Source organism: Gadus morhua, chromosome 1 (assembly GCF_902167405.1).
Source record: "Gadus morhua chromosome 1, gadMor3.0, whole genome shotgun sequence".
Classification (NCBI taxonomy): Eukaryota; Metazoa; Chordata; class Actinopteri; order Gadiformes; family Gadidae; genus Gadus; species Gadus morhua.
The window spans coordinates 9848417-9867497 of record NC_044048.1 but is presented as its reverse complement, the minus strand read 5'-3'; the positions used below and the strand labels follow the sequence as shown (position 1 = coordinate 9867497).

The 19081-nt window shown below is 45.3% G+C and overlaps 2 protein-coding genes and 1 long non-coding RNA gene across 5 annotated transcripts; 2 read left to right on the top strand and 1 right to left on the bottom strand.

The window, feature by feature from the left end:
- Nucleotides 1-19: 19 nt before the first annotated feature.
- LOC115542023 (uncharacterized) lies at nt 20-1839 on the top strand. The gene is made up of 4 exons (XR_003976445.1): nt 20-265; nt 604-645; nt 977-1021; nt 1123-1839. It is a non-coding gene; the product is annotated as an uncharacterized LOC115542023 (long non-coding RNA).
- On the bottom strand, nt 1823-6107 carry dazap2 (DAZ associated protein 2). The gene is made up of 4 exons (XM_030354043.1): nt 5953-6107; nt 5129-5247; nt 4754-5002; nt 1823-4518 (listed from the first exon to the last, which is right to left on the bottom strand). Exons 1-4 carry the CDS (start codon nt 5963-5965, stop codon nt 4390-4392), a joined length of 510 nt encoding a protein of 169 aa, XP_030209903.1. The 5' UTR covers nt 5966-6107; the 3' UTR covers nt 1823-4389.
- An 896-nt stretch (nt 6108-7003) lies between these two features.
- pou6f1 (POU class 6 homeobox 1) lies at nt 7004-18978 on the top strand. Of its 3 annotated transcripts, XM_030353963.1 has the most exons (12): nt 7005-7383; nt 8085-8176; nt 8594-8673; nt 9194-9383; nt 13941-14077; nt 14463-14688; nt 15089-15330; nt 15644-15772; nt 16111-16341; nt 16488-16611; nt 16713-16881; nt 17340-17685. In XM_030353963.1, exons 4-12 carry the CDS (start codon nt 9203-9205, stop codon nt 17683-17685), a joined length of 1785 nt encoding a protein of 594 aa, XP_030209823.1. In that variant the 5' UTR covers nt 7005-7383; nt 8085-8176; nt 8594-8673; nt 9194-9202. The 3 variants fall into 3 exon arrangements, with proteins under 3 accessions (XP_030209831.1, XP_030209823.1, XP_030209814.1); XM_030353954.1 differs by lacking the exon at nt 8594-8673 and having other exon boundaries at nt 17340-18978; XM_030353971.1 differs by lacking the exons at nt 8085-8176; nt 8594-8673 and having other exon boundaries at nt 7004-7383.
- The last annotated feature ends 103 nt before the right edge of the window (nt 18979-19081 follow it).

The window sequence follows — 19081 nt, the reverse complement described above, 5'->3', positions numbered from 1 at the left end:
AGTGCAGGGTCTAAGGGGAAGGGGAGGGACAGGAGCGGCGGAAATCAAGACGGTGTCAGCAGCATAGGCGTGACTCCTGCGTCCTAAAGCACACAGTAGAGACAGGAATCCCAGCTTCGGTGCGTGCGTCCGGCTTCAGTACACTCTATTTCACAGGCACGCTTCGTTCGGTTTCATATGGTTCGATAGTTTAATCTATATACTATACTAACAGTTACTGGATTGCGTACTGAAGAAACATAATCGCATTGTCGTTGTTGCCCAGGTAAGTGTACTTAAACAGGAGCTTCTAGGACCAATGTATTGTTATTTAGTACTAGTAGCAGGTCAACAAGTAATTTGTTTTAAAGTTCAGTGGAAGAATAGATCAACGCATTGGTTAATGTTGATGGATCCAAAAGGGTTAAACAAAATAAGCCCGGATCGGAGTGTTGTTACATTTTCATTATCCAAAGGGTTTTTGAAAGTTAGTCAAACAAAAGAATGTCAGCTGCTCCTCGCACCTCATGATGTCATCAACAATGGGCCGCGCGCACGCAAGCACGCACACGCACACACACCTCAGCTCATAAGTTCACACCTTGTTCATATGACTCGTTGCAGACACGATCATCATGGACGTGACCTCCCCTCCACCTATGAATGGTAAGCGTGTACGAGGAACATCTGAAACCTTGAGAAGCATTGAGATTATTTCCAGGAAATAGCCTCCATAAGACGTGACGTCTTCCAATCAGACCTGTTCTCCTCTAGTTCAGCTCCTCCAGTTCTCATTCATTGTTGACCATTCAATGTGAGATATGTCACTATAATTCGACTTCTGACCTACTGCATTTGTGTTTAATTATTGGGATAGTTCTTTGGCTATTTAATAATCATGAGAGTTTTTGGGGTATTTTGGGGACATATAGTGCAACACGTTTCATCATTGTATTTCATTTCATTTCATATGAACGGTTGTCTTGATATTTTCCAGTCACCACAGCCGCTCCCATGCACACAGAGTCCACTGTTATTGGAGGTAACTATAACGTTTGAAGCCTTTTAGAAATCTTTTCCTTTTCCTTAAGTGCCGTAAAAGTCCCTTCATCCAGATGGTGTTTCCTGCTGTGCTCCTCCCAGTGGTGATCGCGCTGCTCCTGGTGACCCTAGCAGTGGTGGGCTTCCTACTCTACCGCTATCTGTGCCACAACAAGGGCGCCTACCGGACCACCGGGGAGCCCGCCCCGGGAGAGGACCTGGCAGAAGACCACAAACCAAACCAGGCTCCCAATGACAAGAAGGAATACTTTATATGAACCCTGGTTAATGCTGACCAGCATGCCGAGGAAATGAATGGACCTTGTTGGACACGCGGAGAAGAGATGGATGAATGGGAGTATTATCTGTTCTGCTGTGTGCTGTCTGCCATACGTGGAATGTGTTCTTATTTTTGCTGCAACAGGCCAAAAGCAGGAATGAAAAAAGGGGAATGAAAAAAAAAAGTGAAAATGGATGTGTAGCCACCGAGCAGCTGCCCGTGAGAACAGGTGTTTACAGACATAAGGCGTGAGCAGGTGGTTCCCTCCCGTTTTGTCTAGGTCATCATTGTGACGAGGTGCTTTGACAATCAATATTTTAGCCAGGATTAGTTTTTACTATGCAGTATCTGTTATATTCCTGATGTATACAGCACATCAGTCATTTCAGGATGTTTTTTGAAATGGTCAAAACTGTTTTTTTTAATAATGTGCAATTTTTGTTTTTCTCTTGTTGCACGTACCTTGTATTTTTATGTTTGCCGTTTGTTATACAGAAACAGAATTGTCAGTTTTGCCAAATATAGAGGACACTGATTTATTTTTTTGAATCAGTAATTATTTGATCCGAGAATTTAAACAATTATGTACGATACCCACAATATTTCAACTTTATTCCATGAAACGCCATGTCTACACTAATACAGTATATTTGTCATCAAATGTGCCAATACTATGTCTTTTGTCAACTAGCTGCAAATTTACAGCAATTTTGGATTTGCAGTTACCATAATATAAACTAAATTACCATAATGGAATAATTAATGAACAATGAATAGGAAAACTAACTACTGGTCATAAAAACTAACATTTTGTCATAGTATACATATCCGTTTTCTAGATAAAATCAAGATAAACGGTCATTTCAAATTTCCAAAATAACATTTATTCTAATTTGTCATTTTAAATTTTAAGTTTAATATAAAAAGTTAAGTGCACCCAAGTTCTTGCAAAGAGTTCCCCTTGACATGTCTCAGCAAATTGAAGTGACACTCATCTCCTTTTAGTAATCTTAAAAGATAGAAGCCATACCAAAGCTCATCAAATCACCTCAGTACACATTACAAAATAGTTTAGAGATCCCTGACTAAATGTCCATAATCCAAAGACAATTCCATTCCATGCTAGCTGTGGTTGGCATGGCGACTACTGGTTAACCTGTAGATTACAGTTCTTCATATTGCTGGGACTAGGCCACCATTATGTTGCATTACAAACACAATTAAATCTTAAGTAGGACAAAAATATCATGTAATGACAAAAAAAGGTTTAAAGGCTGTGGCCAAAAAGAACCAAATTGTTCCAAGCTGAGGAATACAACAGCACATTCTGCAGCCATGCATCGCTTTTATCTGATATTTTTGCAGTTAATGCAGTTGTTTCTTGTCAGCTCTCGGTGACCTCGTCAGGCTGACATTGAGGAAAAACAAACGAGAAGCTCCATTTGACAACTATGGAATTCGTTGTGCTGGCCACAGCTATTAAGACCAATTGCTATGTCGGATACCCAGTGACACATGTTACTAAACACTAAAAATCCACTCAATCAGCTGATTGTATGCATACCGGCAGGAAATCCTAACCTTAATATCGTATTCATAAGTACATCTTCTTTAGGTTAATTAATAAGCATAAGTGTCCTGGTTAAGTAGGTGTGCAGGCAGTGATGCTAGTAAAAGGTAAAACTGCAGTTGGGCATATTTTATGAACAGACCATGTTTAATGTTAAAGAAGTATTCTAAAATACTAAAATACTACAATGCAGAGTCGTCATACGTTTGTTAACAAAGAAAAGAACATAAAAAAGCAGCTGCTATGCGTGGGTCTTCGCAGATTTTCAAAGCAGTGCATTTTTAGATGAATTAACTCAAGGGTTCATATCACTCTGGCTATCAAATACAAAGGCTTTTGCAATGATATGTTGGCTTCAAAATCGTGACATAAAAACATTCACAACACATTCACACATGGTAGCACTATAGAACAGGTCTTTGGTACAACCAGCTTCTTGGTTATACGAAACAAATGTTTTAGGCTAACAAATAATATAATTAAAAAATCTGCATATAAATAAAAAAAGGAAAGCAGAAATTAAGGAGTCACTTGACATCGTGATTGGTTACACATGGATATTAAAAAGGTTGTATTATTTCCTAAATGTAATAAAGTATTTTAAACAGATCATGCCAGAGTACATACATAAAACACAAGAAGAAACAGCAAGTAATAGTTGTTGCAGTCCATACAATAATCAACTAAGTGTAAAACGCTGGGTATCCGACTCTAAATCAACAATGGTAGAAAACCAAACAACTAAAATGTTGACACCAACCACTCCATTTTACTCAGCTCACTATTAGGACTTGATTTAAAATTCCTTCTTTTAGGTTTACTTAAGTTACTTTGCTTTAATATGCGGATATCTCGAGTGCTCTTTGGCACTTGTTCATTTTATCTACCAGTTGCCCAATAAGGTACAGTAAACCACTTATCTAGTGCTTGACTAATGCCGTAAGCTATTTTTTGTTATATGTTCCTCAAATTGATCAGGTAACATGGAGCCTGTAGAAGTGTGACATGGACATTTTGCTTATAGCATTTAGGCTTCAAGGCTTTTAGTATGTCCAGAATTTAAGACAGAATATGAATGTGAAGTAGAATGCAAAACATTTCAAACATGAGCTTCACTCAATACAAAGGAACATCTAAAACACAAGATTTTTCGGATTTAATCCACAAAGAATTTCAAAAGAAACAGTTTGGGCCGGGAATTTTGGATTGACCGAATCTGATAAAGGATTCTTGGAATTAATTTCTGAAAGACTTTTTTTTTTTTTCGACAGCCACTCTGGGCAGTGGTCTCAATCAATTGTAAAAATGCCCTAGCAAGTGGAATACTGTACCTATTAATAGGGCTCTAAGTTATTACATTCTGTTAGGTGATATCAGTATCATGGCGTGACTGAGCAGCCTTAAAAGGGAGGCATATGGGATGGGGTGTAAGGGCATAGTCGCGTTGGAAGAAGGGAATGAGGTTGGGAATACAGGGAGGAAGGAAAAGGGGAGGGGGATTCGTCGAGAATGGCTGCCGTTACCAGATGGTATAACCTCCACCGGAGCTTCCCAGGAAGAAATTATTCTTGCGCTGTGCCATCACAACATTAGCACCCTGCATGGCCGCCAGCTGAGCGGCATTTGGGGGGTGTCCAGGGGGTGGGGGCTGGAACAGGAGAATAAAAAGGGTCAACGTGGGTACGCAAAAACAAATCAAGTACCGATGTGTTTTAATGTTGTGGAATTTATCATAACTCATTTCAAGAAGCATGGAAGTAGGTAACAGTTGATATCGAGTGTGACTCTTGTTTACTTGGACCAAATTCCAATATAGGGGTTTAATACTTATTATTTATATGTACTTCTCATTACACATATTCTTGTAATATGCAGCTTCTCACCGGAATGGAAACACTGCTGGTGGCCCCGAAGCGTGCTCCGGCATCATAGCCTCCATCTACCATCACTGTTGAGCCAGGGGGGTACATGGCTCCCATCTGATAGTAAGCCATTGGGACATTCTGGCCGACTGCCCCCACTGGAATGTGCTGCTGCATGGGCATGAACATCTGTGCCCCGGGGTATGGAGAGGACATCTGAGGTACCTGGCCAGGCACCTGGGGTGGAAGCACAAATCTGGGCTGGTATATCTGTAAAGAGGGAGAATTGATTCAATAAATGTTCAATATATTAATTGGAATAGGATTAAACGAAGATATTTTTGTGATTGCTGGTGATGTGTATTTAGGAGCACCTTAGTTCTCTCCATAACTTACCTCAGAGTATGCAGGAGGTGCATCTGTGTATGGAGGCGCCTGAGGGGATACTTGCATAGCAGGAGGGTAGATAGGTGCGCTGTTCTGTTGAGGGTACAACCCTTGCTGGGGATATGAACCTGAAAAGCAAAAGATAAATAAATATCGACCAAAAAATTAAATAATAAATAACATAATAATAATTAAAACACCCATGGGCGATTTCGCTATATATGTAGGGTTGTAGCTCTTTTTTTTTATTATTTCGTTCTCCATAGAAATCCATGGTGATGGATGAATCGTGAGGTTTAATGTGATTTGATGGCTATCGTTCAGTTATACAAACGATGACCTCGAAGATCGCCGTCAGACGCATTCGCGATTTCTCACGAAATGCGATCGTAGACTGTCATTATTTCCTTCTTTTTCAACAGATGGGAGAAACAGAGAGATAGCCAGAGGCAAAAAATAAAAAGTCATCTAGTTAGACTTAGAGAGACAGCTTTGTCGCGAAGATCTGAGCAGACAATAGAGAGCGTTACGGGGAAAACGGCCACAGATCAACGTTAGTGGCATTAAAATGTAAAAACCGATGGTGACATTGATTAAGGACAACCAACTCAGTTACTGTGAACGCTCAGCTTCAATCGAGATTAGATGAAGCTGTCAAAAAACCGACACAATAGCAACAATGCAAACAGAAACACAATCTCATCAGGTAAATCATTGTTGTGCTCATACGTTAAACCCGCTCGTACTCGAGATTCGGCGACATTTATCCATCTAGTTACATAACGCGAGCAGGTTCCACTAATCAAGACGTATGATGTCCATCCGAGGCTTACCTTTGTTATTCATGGTTCTGTATTTTGTAGAATAAGATAGCTTGAAAGGATAAACGCAGATTCAGGTGTCTTAACGGGGCCTTGTGACAGGTTACACCACACTTCCTTGTTTTCCAGCTTGTTGTGGCGCTAGCGGTTACGTCACTCAGATGGGGTTGGTTATGAAACTGCTTGCGCCACCTATAGGTTACTGTCACGGGTCTGAGCCAGTTTAGGCTGGGAGATGATCCTTCATTGTACCGGTTTGACGCTCTGCTACAAACAACATCCGGTATGTTCACTTCCTCTGGGCTGTACACGCCAGGGCAGTTGACAATCCCAAGCGCTAGTAGAAGAATGAGAAAATGACATGAATATCGACATCAATGAGAATGCATGCGTCGTTTTACAAAGCAATATCCAAAACAAGTAACTCGAACTCGAATATCCCTTTATCGGAAGTCCCTCCCTCTATCACAGATAAAATCAATGCAATAGAAAGTCCCAACTTCCCTTCCCAATAACGCTCATTTGAAGCATCTCTTCCCGTGCTTTTCGTCGCGAGATGAGAACGCCTAGGAACGAGGTGGTTACATTTATCAGAAAGCAGGTACATTATTAGCAGACACTTTTATCAGTAGTAATTTACATCTACGTTTTCCTTAGACAGCTTCGTGAATTCCATCCAAAGATATGGATGGTGTGCAACAGAAAATGTCAAATGTATCTAGACCTTCTTGCCCCTAAAGTGTCTTATTCGCCTGCTATACAAATGTTATATTAGAATGCTCACATTCAAGGGGCAGGACATGTTTTTATGGTTTGTCGAACAATTGATTTTAAGGTTAATACATTATCATTATCAAATATTTTAACAAACACTGTATCCGCCTAATAGACTGTCTGCATGAATGTTATGTATTTAATGTCTAATGTTCTGAATATAGGCACATACTTTGTGTTTCTGCCTAAAGACCTACATACAAATACAAACGCACAATAGCCCACCCCTCTCCCCCTTGTATGATGCACTTTCCCTTTAAGAGGGATGCACTGTCCCTTTAAGAGAACCGCAGCTCCACTGAAGTCGAGGCAGACATTTTTCAATGCAAGGCTTTTTTTCTTGCATAAATTATGTTCATGACGTAGTGCAAAGGGCCACATTTTTCTAATTTTCCTTTACTTTACAACAGATAATGGCTTTTTAATTTGACACCCGGAGGATTTCTGATGATTTGAATTGTTGTCCAAAAGGAAAACGTCATTAAATATTGAGAAATAGGAGATCCTCACATTGCAACCCCTCCTTATCAATGCAAATGCCTCTTTTGTGTGCAGTCACAGCGCCTGTCTGGAAGCTGAGATGAATTTTTAATTATGTGTGACTGAAACAAATTGTGACAAGGACCATTTAGAAGGGGAGGACAACTGAAAATAAAATAGATCTGCTTGGTAAGTTGCAAATAATTCCCACCCGTCTAATACTGCCCGCCGCGTATCCCTATGTAGCGACGAAGCGGCGAGAGGAAATGAGTTTGGGTTAATATGCAATGCTCGTAATTAGCATAATTTATATATTTATGATAAAGAGAGGGAAACACATTATATTCGGTCTCTAGGCATGGGGTTGAGACGCGATCTGTCGCGCACACCGGGTGGTAACAGTTTGTTCCCAAAAGTAGCCGTCGCGGCGAGACTTTTATTGCCGCGAATGGGGGTGGGGTGGTGGTCGTTATCCCCAGCTGAAGTTTTGACAGATCACCATTTGTAAAGAGGGTCCTACTGTCAGACAATGGTCATCCATGTATTTTTTGAGCTTTTGATTCATCACTGAAGACCGCCTCATGTACATTGCAGCTCGTTCATTCATGTTCTCCCAAAACGTGTTCAAGTACAACAGAGAGGGTGGGCCTGTTTAGGCCCATCAAATATAATCTATTCATAGCGTGACAGAAATAGCCATAAATCAAAGAAAAAGTCCTAACCATGTGTCCATGTCTTATGCTTTCCCCTCAAGATACCCACACTATTTATGGTTCCCCGGTCCGTGTCCCCGCCGTGTGCAAACCCTGATCGTAGTTTTTGTTTATGGTTGTCGTAAAGTATAAATATAAGTGACTACATGCATTGGTGTCTTCCTTATGTTGTCACAGAATTCAAGCTGCAGAGGGGTTGTATGTGTGCTAAAAACATGGACTCACAGGACATCCCTGCTAAAGCTGCCCCACTTACTGTCAATGAACAGGTACCCCCCCGCCTCTAACTGCAAGAATACTAAACAGATTTAAACCCTGGATAGCTTTGAGATCATTGACTGATGTCGCCTTCATTTACCATATCATAACTATAACATGCAATACTCTGCTTTACCACTACCATCAACTTGATGCGTTGTTGTGTACCAATCTGCTGCCATGCTTATTGATCAGATATATTTGTTTTCCTTCGGCAACATTCTATGTAGACACGGTCAGCAAACATAAGCAATGCTTCTTGTTATGAATGCTAAGAACGCTTGAGAGAGCATTGCTTGATCTGCTTGTGGGCTGATGCACTTGTACTTGCTTTGAGGGACCCTTGCTCTAATCATTTGTCTTTTTTTGTTGGTTTTGTTTTGGTTCACTGTGTCCTAACATATGCTTGGCCTCTCTGTTCTCCGTAGCCATTCACTGTCTGACTGCAGAAGTCTTTATTCAGCCATTTAGTTCCTGCACTTTGAAATTTCCTGCCAAAGACCACCAGGTATGCATCCTCTCTCTTCCTGCGTTGTCTCTGCACCTTGCCCTTCAGCCAAGGTTGTCTTGCTGCCCGTCCCCTCGGTCCGTCATTATCCCTTCATCCCATGAGTCACGTGTCTCTCTCCAAACCGGGTTCAATATGGCTAGGTTAGGTGCCGAGACCTAACCCCAACCCTGAAGAATATTGACTGAATAATCAGTTTAAATGCGGAAATGTTTTGTAAAAAAATAAAAAGGTTTGACAAAAATGGCTGTATTTAGATGGGATAGACTTAAACGTAGATACAATTAGGAATCTTTGAGACCAGGGTTGTATAAAGCAACATCAACAAAGGATTGCATGAAAAAGATAAGCACCAGATCAGGTATGATGGATGCATTAGATGACGCATCGAACATGCTTCCTCTCATAATGTAAGATGAGCTGTAGGAAGGGTTCTTCCGAAGGGTCTGCAAGGGTCAATTTACGTTACTTGACCTGTATTTTGCTTTCTGTTAACCCTTGAACCCTGGCTGTGTTTCAGGTGATTGTAATGTCTGGCCATGAGACGATCCGTGTGCTAGAAGTAGAGGTAGACTCTTCCACTGCGTCCTCGTTATCAGATGACAAAGTGGAATCCAGGTTGGAAGGAAGAGACGACCAGGCCCCGAAACAACCTGACGTCAGCAGCATCCAAGACACACCTACTGCCACTAAGATCGCTGGGGGAGCAGGTAATTCCTCCAAATGAGATTTGTAGTTGCTGTTTGGCCCACTCATTGGTGTGGATGATATGGCAACCCGGCCCCCGACAGAGCGGCCCTGGAAGCCCGGGGGGCAGGTGATACAGGCGGCCTAACACCCGTTTCCCCCAGAGGGCGCCAGGGACCGCTTTAGCGCGGCCCCACTCAACGCAAATGGGAAACACCTGCGAAGGATGAAGGCAATCAGACGCAGGTGAGGGGTATAAAGGAGAAGCGGATACGTGGTCTAAGGAGAACTTGTGGGTCCAGTACAGGGTCTCGGACCAGACCGAGATTCCCTCCCCGTACGGACCATTGCTCCAATGACTCGTTCCAGAGGAGACCTACGGACTACACAGGCGGACCGCCGCATCCAAAGACCGGGACAGCGCGTGAGAGAGGACCGGAGAGTCCACAGCGGCTCACGGAGCCCAGACTTTGATTTGTAGTTTTACCGTGTTGGGAGATACCCCGTGCTATGATTTGGATTCAATAAATGCGCCTTTTTCTGCTTTTTTCGCATCCGAGACTTGCACTGATTCTGACCTGCACCCGGACAGGCCTTCTTTATATGGTAGCAGAGAGGGGGGGAGTAATAACGGAGCAGTTGGTTGTGCCTCGGCCATATATCAGTAAGGTCCTCTTCATGGCCCACACGCATGTCTTAGGGGCCCACCTAGGCATGGACAAAACTAGGGGTCGGATCCTAGACAGGTTCTACTGGCCCGGGATAAAAAAGGATGTTACAGTGTACTGCCCCGAGACCCTCGACCCGAAGTCTGTTGATCCCGATGGCCATTATAGAGGTACCCTTCGACCGGCTGGCACGAGACATTGTGGGGCCTCTCCCAAAATCCAGCCGGGTCCATTGATATATATTAGTCATGGTGGACTATGCCACCCACTACCTGGAAGCCCTGCCCCTCTGCGCCGCAACCGCTAAGGCAGTAGCCCGGGGGCTAATGCTGCTTTTTAGTCGTGTGGGGACAACACAGGAGATTTTAACGGACCAGGGGTCCTTTTTTATATCACGAGTGCTAAAGGAGCTTCTTAGTCTGCTACAGGTGAAGCAGCTGAGGACTTCGTTACATCACCCCCAGACAGACGGGCTTGTTGAAAGGTTCAACAAAACCCTTAAGCAGATGCTGAAGAAGGCCATGGAGACGGACGGATAAAAACTGGGACCAGTTCCTTCCCCACGTCCTCTTCGCAGTTTGCGAGGTACCCCAGGCCTCCACAGGGTTCTCCCCCTTTGAATGAGGGGACTCGTGGACCTGGCTAAAGAGGTGTGGGAGAGCCGACCCTCCCCCCATCGTACCCTGGTGGACCACGTCGAACAGGTACGGGGAGAATGGCTCAGGTCTTGCGCATAGTCCGGAACACCTTCACAAGGCACAGCAGGCCCAGGCTCGGAACTACAACCGCGGGGCCCAGCTGCGCCTCTTCCGGCCGGGTGAGCGGGTTCTGGTCCTCATTCCGACAGCCGAATACAAGTTCCTGGCCAAGTGGCAGGGACCGTATGAGGTGGTCGACCGCGTGGGGGAGTTGAACTACCGGGTGCGGCAGCCGGGGAGGTGTAATCCCACCCAGCTGTACCATGTTAACCTCCTCAAACAGTGGAAGGCCGGGACAACCCTACCGGTTCCGGCTCCCTCGGTCCTTGTCGCCCGGCAAGGCGGGCCTGAGGTCCTGATGGGAGACGACCTCAGCCCAGCCCAGAACCAGGACCTCGCCGACATTGTGCTGCAGCACCAGGACGTGTTCTCGGAGATACCCGGGAGAATAACGGTCGCTCAACACGACATCAGAACGGCGGCAGGTGCCACGGAGCGCGTACCACCGTACCGGGTTCCAGAGGCCCGTCTGGGTCGCCATACTGGCGGAGGTCGAAAGAGATGCTCCAGCTCCGAGTGATCGAGGAATCCCAAAGCGCCTGGTCCAGCCCAGTCGTCCTGGTCCCGAAGCCAGACGGCTCTTTTAGCTTCTGTAATGACTTCAGGAGACTGGATGAGGTCTCGGAATTCGACGCTTACCCAATGCCACGGGTCGATGAACTAATAGAGCGGCTCGGCCCCGCTCGCTACCTCGCCACCCTCGACCTCTCCAAGGGATATTGGCAGGTTCCCCTCACAAAAACTGCCTGGGAGAAAACTGCGTTCGCAACCCCCGGGGGACTAATCAGCGCACGGTACTCCCCTTTGGCGTGCATGGCGCCCCGGCCACCTTCCAGGGCATGAAGGACCGTCTCCTGCAACCACACCAGGCCTACGCTGCCCCCTACATCGATGATATCACCATCCATAGCGCCAGCTGGGACGTCCACCTGCGACACCTACGGGCGGTCCTAGGGGAGCTGAGGAAGGTGGGTCTCACCGCCAACCCAGCCAAGTGCCATCTTGGCTAAGAGGAGGCCTCCTACAAGGGCTACAGAGTCGGACGCAGGAACGTCCGACCTCAGGAGGTCAAGGTAAAGACCATCCTTGGCTGGCCCCGCCCCACCACCAAGAAGCAGATTAAGTCGTTCCTCAGTGATGTGGGATATTATCAGAGATTCATTCCCGGTTTCGCCACTCTGGCAAGCCCCCTCCATGACCTTACCCGGAAGGCTCTACCAGAGCGTGTAACCTGGTCAGTGGCAGTATGGTAGAAATTAACCTTACATTTTATGTTAAACTATGATTATTATTATAAGGCCTACATATCATATAGATACTTTAATAGTGGAAAATAGCTGATCACCTTTCCCCTAGACATTAGGTGTCATGTGGCGCCAGTGAGTAGGTCCACTCTATTCCTATCTGATGTACTCTCTCTGAAGACATTGCTGACATTCACACATGTGCATCATCTCTGCTTGTATAGAGATAATATATGTTCAAAAGGCACAGTTGGGACCTAGAAAACATGAGAATATGCTGACATCCACACAGTATGACCCAAAAAAACATGCTATGCACATCAATATTTGATGAAAGTCCAACTTTGTATTGTGTAATAATTGGGGATTTAAGGAGCAGGACGAGAGTCATTCTGGAGTGTCTTTGCAAACTCGCTCGGTTTTGTTGTCTCTCGTTTGCGGGTTACAATGAACTCCATCTATACTTGACCTGGACTCTCCGATTCCTCTTGCATATAGCTAGTTGAAGTGAATTAGATAAGTCGTTAATAGAAATCTACGACAGCAGCAGAAGGGGTATTCAGGCTACTTAGACAAGCCCTCTGCTCCGAGCCCATCCTACTAACCCCTGACTTTACTCTATCTTTAATAGTACACTCCGATGCCTCAGAGGTGGGCCTTGGGCCAGTTCTCTCACAGGTCTGGAACACGGAGGAACATTCGGTAACCTATATCATCCGGAAACTTCTCCCCAATGAAATGAACTACTCCACCGTGGAGAAGGAGGCCCTGGCCATCAAGTGGGCCTTGGACAAGCTGCGGTACTACCTCCTGGGCCGGGAATTCACCCTGGTGACGGACAACGCCCAACTCAAGTGGATGGCCACCGCCAAGGACACCAACGCCAGGGTAACGAGATGGTTAATGGCCCTACAGGACTACCGGTTCAAGATGGACCACCAAGCATGGCGGGAGCACGCCAACGCCGATGCCCTGTCCCGGCAGTCAGAGGCACCCCGGGGCTTCATCAAAGGGTGGAGGAGTGTGGCAACCCCGGCCCCCGACAGAGCGGCCCTGGAAGCCCGGGGGGCAGGTGATACAGGCGGTCTAACACCCGTTTCCCCCAGAGGGCGCCAGGGACCGCTTTAGCGCGGCCCCACTCAACGCAAATGGGAAACACCTGCGAAGGATGAAGGCAATCAGACGCAGCTGAGGGGTATAAAAGGGCTTATAAATATAAGCTGATACGCGGTTAAGGAGAACGTGTGGGTCCAGTACAGGATCTCGGACCGGACCGAGATTCCCTCCCCGTACGGACCATTGCTCCTGAGACTCGTTCCAGAGTAGACAGACGGACTACACAGCCGGACTGCCAGTGGCTCACGGAGCCCAGACTTTGATTTTTAGTTTTACTGTGGCGGGAGATAGCCCATGCTATGATTTGGATTCAATAAATGCGGCTTTTTCTGCTATTTTCGCATCAGAGACTTGCACTGATTGGGGGGAGGCAGGGCAAGACGGAACCGGGTTACCACAATGCACAGTTCACAAGGTCCAAAACATCAGACGTGCGACACGCAACACAACGACATTTGAACCGTGCGCCAGCTTGATCAGTTCACCCAATGCGACTGTAAATCAGGTTCAAGCTGTTGACGCCATTGGTCCAGGACTTGCTTACTCCAAATCCAACCAATGACGTCTATGTTCCAAGTTTAGCTGAAAAAGGTAGACTAAAAAAGGTCCAAGGTTTTGGCAAATGTGAATTCATGATTTGAATTGCCGGTATCATTTCAGAACGTATTGTATGAAAATCTATGGTGTCATCACAGTTGTGGGAGGTCAGTTTTGCCAAAAGATCTTGAAATAATTTCACATGGCAAAAATACCATCAGACCTGTTATAAATATACTCTTCTACTGTTTGTTCAGATGTCAGAGAGCAGCAGGTCATAACCGTGGATGCCACAGGCCCCACCCTCCAAACACTAGCGCCAACCATTCCTATCAGTGCAGCCCTACCCCAAACGCAGGCCACCCTACCCATCAACATACAGGCATGTCCGCAGGTATGTTAACGACGATCACAAGCTCAACACACTAATCACTCACTAATTCACTGAGTGCCTTCTCCACCTCAAGATACAAGATTTTAGAAATTATATTTGTCACATGCAAGTAAATATAGTGAAATATTATTGCATCAAACTCCTAAGCAGTGCATATGCCAAGAACATCACACTTAGAAAGCTAGGCTATAAACAAAATATCGGATAAAAATATCCCAAAATATACAACACAGGTTATAAGTGAACACTGCACATACTTTAAATGGCACGAGTGCAAGGAAAAGTGTCAGTGAAGAGTTTATGACTCATTGTTCAAGGCTCTGATAGCTTGTAGGAAGAAACTTCTCCACAGAGAGCCTCATCATCGCTTTATCCCCGCCCAAAGTTGCTGACGCAAGAGAGCTTTGCCCAGCTGATGACGGGGATGATGGCCCAAGCGGGGTCCCTGGGCCAACCGCTGCTCATCCCCCTCAGCATGGCCGGGTCCCTGGGGGGCCAGGGGGGACTGGCTGTGCTCACACTCCCCACCACCAATGTAGCTACGCTGCCCGGATTAACTGCAGCCAGCACAGCCGGGAACCTCCTCAAACTGCCCTTAGCAGGCCTTCAAGGTACTGCGCTTTGTGTGTTCGATTAGATGAGTAGAGTGTAATGTGATTAAATAAACGGAGTGAGGAGAAACGCCACGTTCGTTGACCAGTCATTTAGGACATGTAAGGTTATAAGAGAGGCTATTATGCATCAACGTATATATATATGTTTAAGTAAAAGTAGGTGTTCAATTATTCTATAATTACAAGCTAATATAAATGAATGCAATGCTATCCATCCAGCTGCTGACCCCTACTCCTTTCTTACATCAAGACAAGTACCTGTTATGTTTTGCCATTATGTTTTGCATATATACTTCTCTCTGATTCGATTGCTCAGCTGAACGTGTTTATAATTGCTGATCCTGAGGTCTGCGTGACCTCTAACCTCAACAATGACCGTTGGTTGTTTCTCTCCAAGCTGCGACCGTGCTCAACTCCCTGCAGCCTCAGCTGCAGACGACCGCCGCCACCTTGTTCCAGCCGCAGGCCGCCTCCCTGCAGCAGGTGACGTCTCAGCCCACGCAGGTGACCGGCACCCAGGTGACGGCGAGCCAGGTGGCCGCAGCCCAGATGGCCTCGGCGATCGCTACCACCATGGCTCAGCCCGGCATCTCCGTGGCGGCGCTGCAGACCGCCGGGCTCTCGCTCAACCCCGCCATTGTGAGTTTAGCGTTTTTTACCTGCGATCAAGAAGTAGGTTGTAGACAGATTGAGGACGTTGTTTGAAGCATGTTAGGCGCGCAGCATTACACGTGTTTTTCTGGTAGAGGTTGAGGACTATAGGTTAACCGCGTTTCGTTGATCTGAGATTAATACGTTCAACATCCGAAAAAGTGTTTTCCTGAATTGTGGCACTATCTCTTTTTGATAACAGTGCCAACATTGGTATCCAGTTTCCAGTCGCTTAGACCTCTGCATTGATAAACGAGTACAGCTACGGTCGTTGATCATTTAAGTTGTATCTTGTTTTTAGTTCAGCGCTGCATCCTTCGGAGCACAGCCCCAGTTCCTGAGTTCGCTCACCTCCACTCCCATCTTCACCACGGCCATGTCCAATATGACGGGCATCACCAGCCAGGTCATCACCAACGCTCAAGGACAGGTGGGTTTCAGCGGGGCATCTGCTACCTATGTTCTGCTTATGCTACGTGTGTAGGGATTATTGTGATTCAAGAGCCATTACACTCACATTATTATTCATTGTATGACATATTTTACCAATGATGGCTAATACTTATTACGGCTGTTACTAATGACGGCTGTTATTAGTCAATATTGGATTTTGTTGTACTTCAACACTATAGTTACTTAGTAAAACCCTAACCCTATTATTGGTTGGTTGAATTTTATATAAAAAAAAAAAAGCTAACGCTGTGATAGAAGAAGAGGCCGAGACGGTCGTACTGACCTACCTGAATAATGTGCTCTGGTTCTCTAAAGGTCATCGGGACGCTCCCGCTCCTTCTGAACCCGGCCTCTCTGGGCGGAGCGGCCACTCACACCCTCCCCCTGCAGGGGCTCCAGCTCCAGACCGTCGCCCCTCAGCTGCTGTTCAACGCCCAGGGCCAGATCGTGGCTACTCTCGGGGGCGGAGCCACCGCAGCCCCCATCGCTGCCGCCATGCTGCCTAAGGACTCTGCTGCGTCCGGCCTAAACAAGCCCAACATGCAGGTAGAATAGTTTAAATCCAAGTATGGCCGGTAACCTTTTACCGATTCAAATTGGAAAATGGGACATGGTACAATGTCGATACACTGGCCCGGATAAAAGCATCCTTTTTTTTGAAGTGTTATGATGTGTGGCCCCGTCCCTTCTAGGCCTCGGTCACAACTGTGGCCCAGTCGCCCGTCATCATCGCCCCGCAGACCTCTGTGAAGACAGCCGCCACGCCCATCCCCATCTCCTGTGCAGACATAGCAACAGTGGGCCAGCTTGTCAGCAGTATGAACACCTGCTCCTCCACGCCCAGAATAACTCCCATAGCAGGGTATTTATAACTGGACTCAATTCTACTGTTTCCCCCCCCCCCCCCTCCTGCCTAGAGCCCCAGCATGCGGTCAACAATGAGGAGGGCATTAATCTGGAGGAGATCCGAGAGTTTGCCAAGAATTTCAAGATCCGCCGACTCTCCTTGGGACTGACGCAGACACAAGTGGGGCAGGCCCTGACAGCCACGGAGGGTCCTGCGTACAGCCAATCAGCTATCTGCAGGTAAGCCCCTCCCCCCTTACCTGAACACAATGCATCCTCATGCATGCATTATAAGTCGTGTAGTAATTTATATACATTTGATAAAAATATTTCATCTTTAATATTGAGGCCCTGGTGTCATTGAGATTAAACAGGGGTAATACTAAATTTGAATGTTAAAAAGCAGTAACATGGTGTTTATAGTGAGAGCTGGATGGAAAGGCATTCATCTTGCATCTGTGTCGGGCTAAATGATTCCAAGGGCAAGGTTTGATATATAACACGGGAGGACTGGGCTGCTCTTACACAGGGATGATTGTCCTGCAGCTTTTGTTCAGACACTTGGAATTACCCACATCCATCTGTGGAGCCTGGGGGGCGATGCTGTAGTGTGTCGGTGATGCTGTGTTAGATTCATATTTTTATGTTCAACAACATGATTCTGAGTTAACCTAACTGACGGGGTTGTGAAACGGCAGATTCGAAAAGCTGGACATCACGCCTAAAAGTGCCCAGAAGCTGAAGCCGGTGTTGGAGCGCTGGCTGGCGGAGGCGGAGCTCTGGAACCAGAAGGGCCAGCAGAATCTGATGGAGTTCGTGGGCGGAGAGCCGTCCAAGAAACGCAAGCGGCGCACCAGCTTCACGCCGCAGGCCATCGAGGTCCTCAACACTTACTTTGAGAAGAATGCCCTGCCCACGGGCCAGGAGATCACGGAGATCGCACGGGAGCTCAACTACGACCGCGAGGTGGTGCGGGTGTGGTTCTGCAACCGGAGACAGACGCTGAAAAACACCAGCAAGATAAACGTCTTCCAGGTGCAGTAGTACACTCTCCTTTCTGAGCCGAGGGCGCGCGGTGGTGAGCTGCTTGGACCTATACCAGGATGGCAGGGGGGAAGCGTTGAGAAGATGCAGATTGCATTGTATATAGCCACAGTGACTTGAGGTGAAAAAAAAATTGAAATTCTAAGAAAATAAAGGAAGAGACATAAGAGTGTCACGAAGAGTATGCAAAAAAAAAACATTTTTTAAGGTATGTAACGGTACGTTTGTGTCAAAGAGTCAGAATGCATGATTCTATATCATCAGATATAATGTTATTATTCTTCAATATATAAAATTGGCTATTATAATTTTTTTTTTTTTTTACACTTTTAACCATTTTTAAGTGACCATGTAACCTACAAACTAATGTGAGGAATCTTTGGATATAAACCGCCAGCCATTTTGAATTGTATAGCTGCTAATTTCTCATTTGTTTTATATATTCTGTATGATGTTTTAATGAAACTCAAGACAGCTTTCTGTTTCTTTTACCGCATTAACGGTTATCTTAAAGATCTAAAAGTGCGTCCGTTGTACATTTGATTTAGTTTTGAGGTAAACCAGGTGTAACCGTGAAATGTTGCCTTTTATAAAAGTGTTTATGGACTAATCTACATTTCACAACATGTCCTGGTTGATTTGTGCCAGATAAAAAAAAAAGCTATTCATAGTATGAGCTATGAATTAGGGAAGGAAAGTGAAATTAATGTTGAGCAAAATATTATGGTTCCAATTCTCGTTTTGAGAGAAGAATGAACCGGTTTCCTGTCTGCACGTACATTCTTTATAGCTGTGTGAATTGGAGACAAAAGAGAGGCAGTTTATTGTACCTCTATCAGTCCTTCCAATAATGCTTTGCACTTTAGTGGACTTTGGGACAAGCAAAATGGTTGCATATAGTATGTATGCATTCATAATTTTTTACTTAACCACTTTGGAGAATTGTAGCAGCTACTGGTTAAAAAATACAATCAACATGATGCCAAATGTCATCTGCTAATGTTAACATTATGCATATCCATGAAATAATATACTGTATTTAGTATTCAATTTGACCTTTCTTTTCATCCCATCATTTTATTAAAATATAACACTATGCCTTCAACATTTTACAAACGTTATATACATTATTGTGAAATGGAATGGGTCTGCGAATCAAACACTAAACAGGCATCATCCAGAACTGATCATGTTAATGTCAAGTTACAATATATTGGTTTGCTAAACCTTGTTGTTACAAAAAACGCTGTGTTGTCATTTTTGAACAAATAAAATATAAGATTCTTGGACTAATATTGTTATAGCTTTTGTTGTTTTTAAACACCTACACCGCTACACCCCCACGCACACACATTCACGCGCTATAATTTTTTGTGTCTACAGTAGTTCTCCCGCC

What these genes read in the sequence shown, in the direction of transcription:
- dazap2 (XM_030354043.1), bottom strand. An exon ending in CACCTCCTGCATACTCTGAG is followed by an intron (nt 5,003 to 5,128) that starts GTAAGTTATGGA and finishes CCCTCTTTACAG; the next exon opens with ATATACCAGCCCAGATTTGT. An exon ending in CCAGCAGTGTTTCCATTCCG is followed by an intron (nt 4,519 to 4,753) that starts GTGAGAAGCTGC and finishes CTCCTGTTCCAG; the next exon opens with CCCCCACCCCCTGGACACCC.
- pou6f1 (XM_030353954.1), top strand. Translation starts at nt 8,108, where the DNA reads ATGTGTGCTAAAAACATGGACTCACAGGACATCCCTGCTAAAGCTGCC. An exon ending in CACTTACTGTCAATGAACAG is followed by an intron (nt 8,177 to 9,193) that starts GTACCCCCCCGC and finishes GCTGTGTTTCAG; the next exon opens with GTGATTGTAATGTCTGGCCA. An exon ending in TCTCGCTCAACCCCGCCATT is followed by an intron (nt 15,331 to 15,643) that starts GTGAGTTTAGCG and finishes TCTTGTTTTTAG; the next exon opens with TTCAGCGCTGCATCCTTCGG.